Genomic DNA, 12727 nt, shown 5'->3' on the forward strand with positions numbered 1-12727 from the left:
GCAACAGTATAAACTGATATACAGTGGTACCTCAGGTTACATATGCTTCAGGTTACAGATGCTTCAGGTTACAGACTCCGCTAACCCAGAAATAGTGCTTCGGGTTAAGAACTTTGCTTCAGGATGAGGACAGAAATTGTGCTCCGGTGGCGCGGCAGCAGCAGGAGCCCCCATTAGCTAAAGTGGTGCTTCAGGTGCTTCAGGTTAAGAACAGTTTCAGGTTAAGAACAGACCTCCGGAACGAATTAAGTACTTAACCCGAGGTACCACTGTACCAGCTTCCTCAGCCTGGGGCTGGGGCTGGGGCTTTCAACTACAATTCCCACCAATTCCCTGACTGATGATGATGGGAGTTGTAATCTTAAAACATCTGGAGGGCACCAGATTGCGGAAAGCTGCTTAATGCTATTCTAAAACAAAATAGCCTGGTTTTCTCTTACTAATGTGCTCATGTGATTGCCAGTATCAGTTTCTGTGGTCTGGTTGCAGAAGCAAGTCTATACCTCTTGTATCTTCTCAGGCTTCAGAGGTGACCCAGGTTTAATGGGAATGCCAGGTAAAGATGGTCCTCCAGGAGATGCCGGTTTCCCTGGGCCAAAAGGTGAAGCAGGCCGTCGAGGTAAGCGCCAAGCAGCTTAGTGGGAGATGCACTTGACCTTGGGAAAGGAACAAAACATAGCGTGATAAGAGAATGTTATAGATTCTCTGTTATGCTGCCTGTTACATGATTAGCCAAAAATAAGATTTTGGTTTGAAGTAGTTAGGACCTCTTACTGAGTTTTCAGAATTTTGTTTAGTTTAGCTCCTCTCATCCGATCAAGATAAATATGTCACTTACAGGAAGGACCAAAAGGTTGTGGTGCGGAATGCTCCTGTTCAGGGTTCCAGCCAGGCAGCCATGCCCTTTTCTAGGCTACTCCATTCCATTCCCCCGCAAAATAATAATAAATAAATAAAATTCTTTGCTCCCCCCCCCCCAGCCCTTTTAAGGCATGTTTTTTCATGAATATATTTTTGGCACTTCTATAAACCTTCGAGTTCCCTCGATCCTGATTATACCTCCCTCTTGTGAGCAGATGTTGCTATTTTTGGCTGTGTGAAGATCAGCAGAGAAAGACTTGGCTATTGGCATAGAACAGAACATCTGTATTTGTTCTTGTGGCTTTCAAAATTCAGTAAAGATTTGCCCATTTCCGTTTCTGTTTCCTCCTGCTGTGATCCGATTTCACTGCTATTCTTTATACCAGCTGACAGAAACCTTGTTCTTTCCATCATGTCCGAATGATTCTTGGGAGGTGCAATATTTGGATATTTTATTTGCAATTTGCGTTATATTTAAGCTTCATTTTGAATACCTATAACAGAAGTGGGGGACCTTTTTGCTTCATGGGGCCAGATCCCTACCAGGATTGATCTTGTAAGCCAAAATTTGATCGGTGTATGGGGCCTGACCATATGCGAAATTCCCTTGGGCATTTCCCGCTTGGGAACCACACTGCAAGAGAGGAAGATTAGAACATATGAGCAAACACACATCTAATGTCTCTCCCCACCCCCTCAATTTGACTGAAGCTAAAGGGGTGGGGTGGGACGTGGGTGGCGCTGTGGGTTAAACCACAGAGCCTAGGACTTGCCGATCAGAAGGTCGGCGGTTCGAATCCCCACGATGGTGTGAGCTCCCGTTGCTTGGTCCCAGCTCCTGCCAACCTAGCAGTTCGAAAGCACGTCAAAGTGCAAGTAGATAAATAGGTACTGCTCTGGTGGGAAGGTAAATGGCATTTCCGTGTGCTGCTCTGGTTCGCCAGAAGCAGCTTAGTCATGCTGGCCACATGGCCCGGAAACTGCCAATAAAGCGAGATGAGTGCCGCAACGCCAGAGTCGGTCACAACTGGACCTAATGGTCAGGGGTCCCTTAAAGGGGTGGGGTGGGGAATGGTTGCAAAGAGAGGACAAGGTGAATCTCCCAAGAAAGGGAGTTCCCAAGTTCTGCATCTTCTCCATACAGTGGTGCCCCGCAAGACGAATGCCTCGCAAGACGAAAAACCCGCTAAACGAAAGGGTTTTCCTTTTTTTGAGTCTTTCCGCAAGACGAATTTCCCTATGGGCTTGCTTCGCAAGACGAAACGTCTTGCGAGTTCTTGCGAGTTTGTTTCCTTTTTCTTAAAGCCGCTAAGCCGTTAATAGCCGCTAAGCCACTAATAGCCGCTAAGCCACTAATAGCCATGCTTCGCAAGACGAAAAAACCGCAAGACGAAGAGACTCGCGGAACGGATTAATTTCGTCTTGCGAGGCACCACTGTATTATTATTCCTGTTTCTCTTGAGCATCCCAGTTGTACAGTCTTCTCTACTGATGGTAAAGGGGAGGGCAACTAGGGTTGTGATGTGATATATTTTCTGACCGCCATCTGTTGATAATCAAGGCAGGTCATTCTCCTATCCATCATGTGCAGGGTTTCCTGGTCTTCAAGGGGCTCCTGGTCTTGTGCAGAAAGTTGAAGAAGTCAAAGTTGCTCCAGGCTTAATTGGTCTGCCAGGAATTGATGGCATCCCTGGTTTGAATGGAGATACTGGGTTCCAGGGCCTGACTGGACCACAAGGTAAAGCACGCACCTTACGTGGATGCCTTCAGTATAAGGCAGTTTCCTGTGTCCTTATTTTAGGAGCATATAAGTGGCCTCAGCAGAGTAGATTCTCAGATTAACAACCTACCCTTCCACTTGACTCCTTATTTTACTTTTTACTTTTATCTCTTCCCTCTAAGCCACTCTCTCCCGAGTAAAAAGGTTGCAGAGACTGAGTAATTAATCACAGTTGTGTTTATTTGGTCTATGGATCATAAACATCAAATGCAATATTGGGTTACTGAGTCACACACACACACACACACACACACACCAACAACAACAACATACATACATATGGTGTATTTTAAAATGGGTGTATAGCAAAATCCATCAGAAATAAATAAAAAAAGTTAAAAATGCAGACAATTTTGACTTGGCCCACCTCTTCCCTCTAATAAGTGTGACCTAGTTTCGAAAGCTACAGCATAGGAACTTGGCTTTATTTTCTGTGGTTTGGAATCTGCCATTTAAGTGGAGGCATAAAGTTCATACGATTTCCCCATGTGTTGGGAAAGGGCTGGGGAGAAAACCTACATCCAGAACTCACTTTTAAACCTGTGTTGGTTCGCACAAATGCTCCATGTCTAGGATGCCACTGCTGCTTCTGCCCAGCAAGGATGTTCATAAAGTGGACATTTTAGAAGTCCTGGCTATTATTATGCTAAGCTGCATTGAATGGAAAGGCTGGGGCAGCAGTGGGGAACCTGTGGCTATCCAGATGCTGTTGGAGTGCAGCTCCCATCATCCCTAGCAATTGGCCATGCTAGCTGGGGGCTGATGGGAGTTGGAGTCACAGGTTCCCCACCTCTGGGTTAAGATAAGCTGGCCCTACTCATCTGCTCCTGCCAACCTAGCAGTTCGAAAGCACGTCAAAGTGCAAGTAGATAAATAGGTACCATTCCGGCAGGAAGGTAAACAGCATTTCTGTACGCTGCTCTGGTTTCGCCAGAAGCGGCTTAGTCATGCTGGCCACATGCCCCGAAGCTGTACGCCGGCTCCCTCGGCCAGTAAAGCGAGATGAGCGCCCCAACCCCAGAGTCGGCCATGACTGGACCTTATGGTCAGGGGTCCCTTTACCTTTTTACTCATCATGACATAGATCTCTTGTTTTGACTGAAGACAGGGGTATGAGAAAAAAAAAACCTTAACAAGCTATTTATGTATATATATAACAGGCCCCAAAGGGATGGCAGGTAGACCGGGCCAGATGGGAGTCAATGGTTTGCCAGGGTCACCTGGTGTAGTTGGAGATCCAGGGACTCCAGGAAGTACTGGGCCACCAGGATTTGAAGGTAAATGCTTTTTACATTGTCTCTTTAGTGTCTAGGGCGGCGAAGGGAAATCTGTGACCCTCCAGCCAATGGGACTACAATATCCATCATTTATTATTATGAGTTATTAAATTTCCATATCACCATTCTTTGAAGGATCACAAAAATGCCTAACATAGTAACAAACAAAATAATAACTTCCCCCCTCCCACAGTTATAAAAGCCATAGATGGTTTAATTAGGGCTGGGAGAAGAGAAATATTTTTGCCTGGCACCCAAAGATGTATAATGAAGGCACCAGGTGAGCCTCCCGGGGGAGGGCATTCCACAAAAGGGAGCCACTGCAGAAAAGGCCCATTCTCATGTTGCCACCCTCCGGACCTCTCATGGAGGAAGGAGGCATACAAAGAAGGGCCTCTGGTGATTATTGCAGGGTCTGATATGGGGAGAGCTGGTCCTTGAGGTATTGCAGTCCTGAGCCATGAAAAGCTTCAGAGGTCAAAACCAGCACTTTGAATTGGGCCCAGAAACTAATTGGCAGCCAGTGCAGTTGGTCCAGGATTGACCTTATGCTCAAACTGTCTTGCCCCAGTGAGCATTCTTGAGCACTGGCCATGCTAGCTAGAGTCTAACAACATCTGGAGAGCCATAGCTATGTGGAAAGAGGAGGCTGCACACAGTGAAAGCTTTTAAAACTAATGCTCATAGTTGTGCAGGAGAACTTGTTGGGGTGGGGTAGTCTGGGGAAAGGAGGATTCCAGTGCATTCATGCTGCAGTTCTGAAAACAGCTGTGGGGGCCAAAGGCAGAGCTAAATGCTCTGGCACCTGGAGCAGCATGCATACTGTGCACCCAGGGCGGGGCTAGCTGCCCACAGGGGCAGGGCAAGTATCCCAGGGTGGCAGGGTGGTGATGTCACCCCCCTTCAGGGATGATACCCGGGGCGGCCCACACCACTACACACCCCTTTCTCTGCCAGTGGTAGAGGCATGTATGTATAATTAACCAAAGAAGAAGAAAAGGCAATGCTGCACATAAGCATTAGGTGTAACATGTATTTGTTTATTTGTAAACCACAGTTTCATAAAAATAAAAGATGGTGTACACCATACAATCTTACAATAAAAACATCTGTAAATTTTAGGCAGGGTGGGGGGGGGATTCACACTGCAGAAGCCCTGTGTGAATAACACTGTTTTTAGGAGACACCCCCTGCAAAAAAAAAAGGGCAAGAATGGTTCCTGCTGAACTTGTACCAGCAGGGAGTTCCACAGGGCAAGGTCTACCAAACTGAAACTCTGGTCCCTTGTAAAGGCTGGCTGAAACTCAGGGGCATTGGGAACCACTATAGTGCCCATCAGAGCATCTCTGATGTAGTTTGGCCCTCAAAATTATTATCTTGGCACTAGTTGAGTAGGTGAGAAGGAAGAGGAGTTCCTCATCCATGACAGCCTCAATCTTGCTGGCACTACGTCACTCATGGCCAGGATCCAACCTCTCTCTTTTTCTCCCCAGGAATGTCTGGGAAGCCTGGTCCTGCCGGTTTACCTGGCATGCCAGGCCGCAGCGTTGGGGTCGGCTACACGTTGGTGAAGCACAGCCAGTCGGAGCAGATCCCGCCATGCCCTGTAGGGATGAACAAGCTCTGGGAAGGGTACAGTTTGCTGTATGTGGAGGGCCAGGAGAAGGCTCACAACCAGGACCTTGGTAAGCAGGCAAATATTGATTGTTTGTTTATTCAGAAGCCAAAAGGCTCCAGAATGTCTTACATGCAATCCACTAAAACAAAGCAGTCACTGCCTGTAGGCTTAAAGGTAAAGGTAAAGGTACCCCTGCCCGTACGGGGTTGTGCGCCCATCTCACTCAAGAGGCCTGTAGGCTTACAATCTAGAAAAACCATGACACACAAGGGGAAAGGGACAGGGAGGGAAGAGGGGAAAATCAAACTCAGACACCAATTCCTAAAACAGTTGTTTTTGTAATGAGCAGCTGGCACAGTTCAGGGGTAGGAGCTGCTTGATGGAGCTGGGCTTTTGGCAAAAATGATGGAATGGGCCCTGCTTCCCATCTTTCCCACTGGTGGTATGGCCACTGGCGGAGGAAGAGGAGTGTGTGGGGAGCGCATCGCCTCCATCAGCGTGGTCCTGGTAGGGTGCCATCATGGCTGTTCCCCCCACCTGCGCTGGGCGCCATGCCCCTGTAAGCGGCGTGCCCCGCCCCCAGGACACACACCTTGCCCCTGCAGGAGGCACACCACACCCCTGTGGGCAGCGCATCATGCCTCCAGGACGCGCGCCAGCCCCCCCACCTGTTCTCCGCCCCCCGGTGCCGGAGCATGAAGCTCCGCCACTGGGTACAACTGCCCTCAGGTGACACTTGAGGTAGAAGAGGCCTGTTACTTACCTGTCCTTGCTTTTGGGGGTGTTCAGAGGGTGAAAGGAAAGCACAAGTCATTAATTGGTAGCTAATTCAGTTCCATAACTGATGTTATATGTTCAGATTTTCCTTCCGCTAGTCATCAACAAACAGAATCACATGCATAAAAGGGCACATGACTAAACAAAACAATATATTGATTATAAGATGTAGCTCAACCTACTAAATAGTGTTACTATTGCAAAGTGTACACCTCAGCAAGCCTTACAAAGAAGCATTTGGCACAAAAGTTGCTATTGTTTCGAAAAATGTGCTGAACAGCCGATGACAAGTTTCCAGATAAGGTCCTATTTCGAAAATCTTCCTCAGATGAAAACAATTAATAAACATTGGCATATTCCTATCCCTGAAACATGTTATACTTTGCAAGTGTAATGATACTTGTCCGCTGCTTAGAGCATTTCATTGCATTACTTTGCAACAAATATTTTGTCTATCTTATTGCAAACTTAATATAATTAATATGCTGATTCGTTTACAGTCATGTGCCCTTCAGCAGTGTGTGTGTGTGTGTGTGTGTGTGTGTGTGTGTGTGTGTGGTTTGAATTCAATAAACAGGGCCTCTGAATGAGCCTGACGCTCTGAGTTGACTGCCATGCTTTTTCTCTTGCCTCTCCCCTGTAGGTTTTGCCGGCTCCTGCCTGCCTCGCTTCAGCACGATGCCTTTCATTTACTGCAACATTAATGAGGTCTGCTACTATGCCAGCCGCAATGACAAATCCTACTGGCTCTCCACCACAGCCCCCATCCCCATGATGCCCGTCAGCAGCTTCCAGATCTCTCAGTACATCAGCCGCTGCTCAGTATGCGAAGCTCCTTCCCAGGCCGTGGCTGTTCACAGTCAGGACATCACCATCCCTCAGTGCCCAGAAGGCTGGCGTAGCCTCTGGATTGGATATTCCTTCCTCATGGTAAGAGTCCCTTGCTTTGTATGCAGAAGGCACTCAGTTGAGTCCCTGGCAGAATATCCACTTAAAAAGTAGTCTCTCTCTGCCTGGGGTCATGGAAAGCTGCTGCCAGGCAGCGTAGACAAGGGTAGGCTAGATCGATTTGCAAGAAACTGATCTTTCACTGTGGCAGTAGAAACACCCCACCCACTTGGGAACTTCTTGCCTATGGACACCAGGCAGGCACCTTCACTGTACAGTGGTACCTCGGGTTAAGAACTTAATTCGTTCTGGAGGTCCGTTCTTAACCTGAAACTGTTCTTAACCTGAAGCACCACTTTAGCTAATGGGGCCTCCCACTGCTGCCGTATGATTTCTGTTCTCATCCTGAAGCAAAGTTCTTAACTCAAGGTACTATTTCTGGGTTAGCGGAGTCTGTAACCTGAAGCGTCTGTAACCCAAGGTACCACTGTACTCTTTTCAGGCCAGTTTATAGCACACTTGTTTAGGTAAGCCTATGCAGACATTTAGAATGTTGGCATGTGTTTTTAAATCTGATTTTTAGCTCATCACTGATTTTAATTAATTACCGGTAATTTGTTTAATGTTTCAAAGAGTTGTTTTTAACGGATGGTTTTATTGTTTCATTCTTTCGGCAAAGTGCTTTGATGTTTTATTGCAACCAAGTGGCATATGAATCTCAGGAAATAAAAAACCCCAGCAACAACAGATGAACAAATTATGAAACTGGAGAGTAAGGTCACATCTGCACCAACCACTTAAAACACTATTAAAACTGACCTCACAAAGCTGCAATGCTCACCACAGTTCCCAGGATTCCCCAGGGTTGTAAAAGTGGCATAATAGTGCTTTAAATGGTTGGTGCGGATGTGACCTAAATATGTGAGTGCCTGCATTCATATAAGTTTGTGTATATGTGTGACTGAGCGTATGTACACATGAGTGTATATAAGGGGTTCAGCTGGTGCTTGTGTTGGCCCAGGGAGGCAGGGTAGAGGATGAGTAAAGACCCTCCATCCCTTTGTTTCCCCCTTTCCTTCCCTGCAAATTGTAGCTACCACCTGCCCTGCAAGTCCCTGCTCCTGGTTCCATGGACATGAGACCTACAGGTTGGGTGGAAGCTGAGAGCAAAAGGAAGAACTGAACATCTCTTTCTCTTCTCGGCCTTCTCCGTCTGCTGCAAGATACCATAAATACATAAGAGGGGGACTTACCCATTTGCCCATCTAGTTCAGTATTGTCAACATTGACTGGCATTGGCTCTCTGGGATTTCAGTCAGTGAGTCTCTTCCCAGCCCTAACTGGAGATGTCAGGGATTGAACCTGAGACCTTCTTCATGCAAAGGAAATGCTTTGCCACTGATCTGTGGTCCTCCCTCGTGGTATGATTTTGTTTTGTGCAGCAACCAGAACTGTGAGCGTTTTGTTCATCTCTACCAATCCCTGCTGTGGGTGTTTATTTAACGAAACTGTTTTCTTATAGCACACTGCAGCTGGAGCTGAAGGTGGCGGCCAGTCCCTCGTCTCCCCCGGCTCTTGCCTGGAAGACTTCCGTGCCACCCCTTTCATCGAATGTAATGGTGCCCGAGGGACCTGCCACTACTTCTCAAACAAGTACAGCTTTTGGCTGACGACGGTTGAGCAGAGCCAGCAGTTTGCCGACTTTACCATCTCCGAGACTCTGAAGGCAGGCCAGCTCCGGACACGAGTTGGTCGATGCCAAGTCTGCATGAAGAACTTGTAGCAAAGGCCAGAACTGGTCAGAGCCAACATAAGGGACTTGAGGTCTTGCAGTGCTGGAGACTGTGGGATGTGCAATCTTCCCCGGCTGCAGTAATGGCATTGAAATCACTTTGAAAACCTCTGGGGCCCCCTTGTCTATATTACAGAACATGGTGCTATATTTCTCTCTTCTTCTGTTCAAGGCTACCTCAGGAGGCCTTTCTCTGGTTTTCCAGGTGCCACTTCCTACCCTCTCTTTGACATACTAAACAGATTTTAATAGGACCTGTTGAATATTGGAGAACGTTCTCCTCTTCAGAGCTTTGGCCATTCCTGGCGGCTTCTCATGCTGTTATGGATTAAAAAAGGTTCAACAAATGCCATAGATGTTGACTGTAACAGCCATAGTCAGGTCTCTTAGTGGTTTATTTTAGAAGCAAACCCCCACCCCAGCTTGTCAGAGCTTGGTCCCGTCAATGTGATTTTGCTCACCACAGGTGAGCAGGCACATGACTACATAAACACACAATATCATATTTGAAGCAACTATAAATAATTGTTCTGTCCAGGTCCCTGGAGCAGAGGGTCATAAGTGCTGCCTGGCACATTATTCAACAAATGAACTTGTAAAATGAGTGCCTGCTTCAAACATGATAGGGAAAGCACAAGTGTGCTCTTACTGTAACATGAGGATCGGGTCTGAGGCTTACGAAACAATGAAAAGGTACCTGTGACATAGGCAGAATCAAGTTTGTAAAAGACAAGCTCCAAACGTCTTACAAATCAATTATTGTATCTGAAATGATAAATTTAAACTAGTCATTGAAACCACTAAATCAGTTAAAATATGGAAGGATTTGTCATTATGTTGCAGCTATACATTCAGGTGCTTTAGCAATTAGCCAGCATTTTTAAAATATGCATTTGGTGGAGAAATTTGTGATGGGCACACTTTTGACACACTATCCTTCCCTGTGTAATGTTTACATATAAAAGTTTAGGAAATATTTCTCAGCATTCCCCTGCTATTTGATGTGCTACAAAGAGGTGAGGCAGCTGAAGCAAAAATAAGTGTTTTCACACCTACATCTCATTTAGAGCATCATCTTTTGCAAATCAGAGTAACGAAATTTACAGGCCCTGTTCAGACATTACTCATATCTGCTTCTTAAGCTGAGACATGCACACTGTTTGCTCATGCATGTACCTCCCTCCCTCCCCACTCCCTCCTTCCTTCCTTCTCAGTGTGCTGCAGTTGAATACTTCCTGTATCAATTAACCATAGTTTTCTGTTGCATCCAAAGCAGGACCACTATTTTTACAAACCTGGATCTGAACCCAACTTCACACCATGGTTTCAGACTCTCTTTTCCAGCTTTTGTAAACATAGCAGGAAACTGTAGTTAATTATCAAAGGAAACCTTCAAATGTGGTGCATCTAGGAAGGGGAGGGCAGTGCAAAGACATACCACGAAGTCAGAAGTTGCATGCATAACTCAGTTTAGTAAGCAGAGAATATTATATCCAAACTGGGCAATAATGGATTCTGGATGAATATACCAAAGAGGCAGGTGTATTGAGTAGTTTCCTGTGATGTATTACTTAGAACTGTAAAAAGCCTTTGCAAAATCAAAGCACTCTAGTGGTACTACTTTGTACAGATTTTTTGGTTGGCACATGCAGGCAGGCACATGCACTGAAACAACTGCAGGAGGCTGTTCCAATGCAGGAGGTACAGTGCATGGTGATATCTGCAAAGTTAAAACAGCCTGAGACTGCATTGTACTGTTACTGAGAGACTCCTTCTGATCCTTTCTAGGCCGCCTCTGAATGCACTGGAATGCCCAGTAGAGAGGGGGGAAAGCCAGCAACAATGTTGGGCTGCCATGCAATTTCCAGTGTTGCTGACCTACCTGCTCATTGCTGGCCTGCCTCTGTTGCCTGTTGGGGTGGCAGCTATGCTGGGAGTTCTGAGCTTGGCTTCACTGAGCCAAAAACATTTCCTGTTTCCCACTTGACTTGCCTCCCCATCAGTAGGGAGACAGGGCAACGGCAGGGGATAATACACTTGCAGTCTCAGGCTTGGCACCACTTACCACCACCCCACAACCAGCTGCCTCTCCCTCCCAGCCCTAGGTTGTGGAGGTCAGAGTATGGGACAGGTTGTTGTAGCAGAAACAGCACAGACTGCAGGTGCCTGTAGGAGCAGAGAAGCAACTTCTAGCATGGCTCCAAGAATCACCTTTGCATGGGAACAATTGTGCAGAATTGTGTGCATGTGTGCAGCAAATTTCTGCAAAATGAGGACCTTTTTAAATGTTTCCTGCTGGTTTAATTAAGCATATAATATAGTATAGCCTGCACTTAAGGTCACATTCTTCAGCTATCTGCTCTGCATGTGCTTTGAGCTCTGCCATGGATCCAGGTTGACTCACTTCCTAATCTGCTTTAATGGTCTCTGCCATGCATTTGCAGCAGTTATAGGAAGCCTCTGGCCATTTTGTAAAATATGTCTTCTCATTGCATAGTGTCTTAATATTTTCCTGTAGGTGTTTATGCAAAGTTCCTTGCTTTCTGCGTGTGACACAGGAATAGCCTAGGCTGTGTTGGATTAATCTGTGATAGTCTACTATATGTGGATGGTATTTTGTGGTCATAGGGGACTTAAAAACATGTGCAATAGTTATGCCTCTAAGATGAACAAACCAATTGTTTTTCATTTATTTTTTAGGGTGCTCTATTTTTACTGAGTTTTACACTATAAACAGAATAGTCAGTTATCTTGAAGACCATTTTCAGATGTTTTAAAACCCATGTACCAATCTTTATGGGATGACATCACACTATATCCTGGGTCTCTATGAACCCCTGATCATACCAGGCAGGCTGCTGGTGGTGCATATAAAGATTCACTTTGTCTAAAAGCTCAACCTCCCTTACACTTGACAGCGCTCAAAATCAATCATGATTCTGTACCATTTGCAATAGGAATGCATGCTTGAGCAGGTCATTGGGGGTTAATGACTTCTGTATTCACTGGTGCTTTATGGGTCTTGAGTGAAAACGTCCATTTTTCTTTGTGGAATCTAAAGACATATGTGTGAAATTTCATGGTTTTCTCCAATTCTTGTGCTGTACTGTACATAAAATGAGAAAATTTATATACTGGTTACTCAACAGGTTTGCAACTGTTAGAGCACATTTACAGATTTTTGCCTTTCAGAGGTAGCCTTGAAACTGCTGGTGCCAAAGTGATATACACTATAAAACAATTTAGTTTTACACTTAACTTTGAGTAGATGTTAGATTAACCTTTTCTACTGCTTAAGCCATGGCGGGTTCTCTTTTGTTTCAACTGGGGGAGAAGTGTGATTATTTTTGTAATACACTGTCAAAAGCATCTTTAGGGCACAGACTGTATTTTCCATTGTTAATTTTATCGAAAAAGCCATAAAACACAAATATGCCAATTTTGTGAGTTATGCTGTTTTTCCTTATGCAGTTGAATAAACACTGTCCCTTTCTCTTCACCACTCCCCAACTTCTCAGTAAATTTCAGAGTTTTTCTGAACAGGATGCCAGTTTTGGTGCAAGACAGAAATCTAATGGAGCTTTATTCAACAGTTGAGGGTTCAAATCAATCAGTTTGCAGTTGTATCACCAGAGAGATCACTAGGGGACTTTTGCCACCTACCCTCCAGATTAACAGCAGGTGCTGTTTCCTTACAAAAGTACCAAAGGCCAGCTTTCTCTCACATGGAACCA

General features: G+C 45.7%; 1 protein-coding gene across 3 annotated transcripts in view; it reads left to right on the forward strand.

Moving 5' to 3' along the window:
- Positions 1–12492, forward strand: part of COL4A6 (collagen type IV alpha 6 chain) — a 176534-nt gene extending 164042 nt beyond the window's left edge. For all 3 annotated transcript variants that reach the window (XM_077922416.1, XM_077922415.1, XM_077922418.1), the window contains 6 exons: positions 521–619; positions 2453–2599; positions 3802–3918; positions 5412–5603; positions 6957–7243; positions 8724–12492. In XM_077922416.1, the coding sequence (XP_077778542.1) occupies positions 521–619; positions 2453–2599; positions 3802–3918; positions 5412–5603; positions 6957–7243; positions 8724–8984 (1103 nt within the window). In that variant the 3' untranslated portion in view covers positions 8985–12492. The remainder of the gene's footprint in view (positions 1–520; positions 620–2452; positions 2600–3801; positions 3919–5411; positions 5604–6956; positions 7244–8723) is intronic.
- The last annotated feature ends 235 nt before the right edge of the window (positions 12493–12727 follow it).

Source organism: Podarcis muralis, chromosome Z, assembly GCF_964188315.1.
Source record: "Podarcis muralis chromosome Z, rPodMur119.hap1.1, whole genome shotgun sequence".
Classification (NCBI taxonomy): Eukaryota; Metazoa; Chordata; class Lepidosauria; order Squamata; family Lacertidae; genus Podarcis; species Podarcis muralis.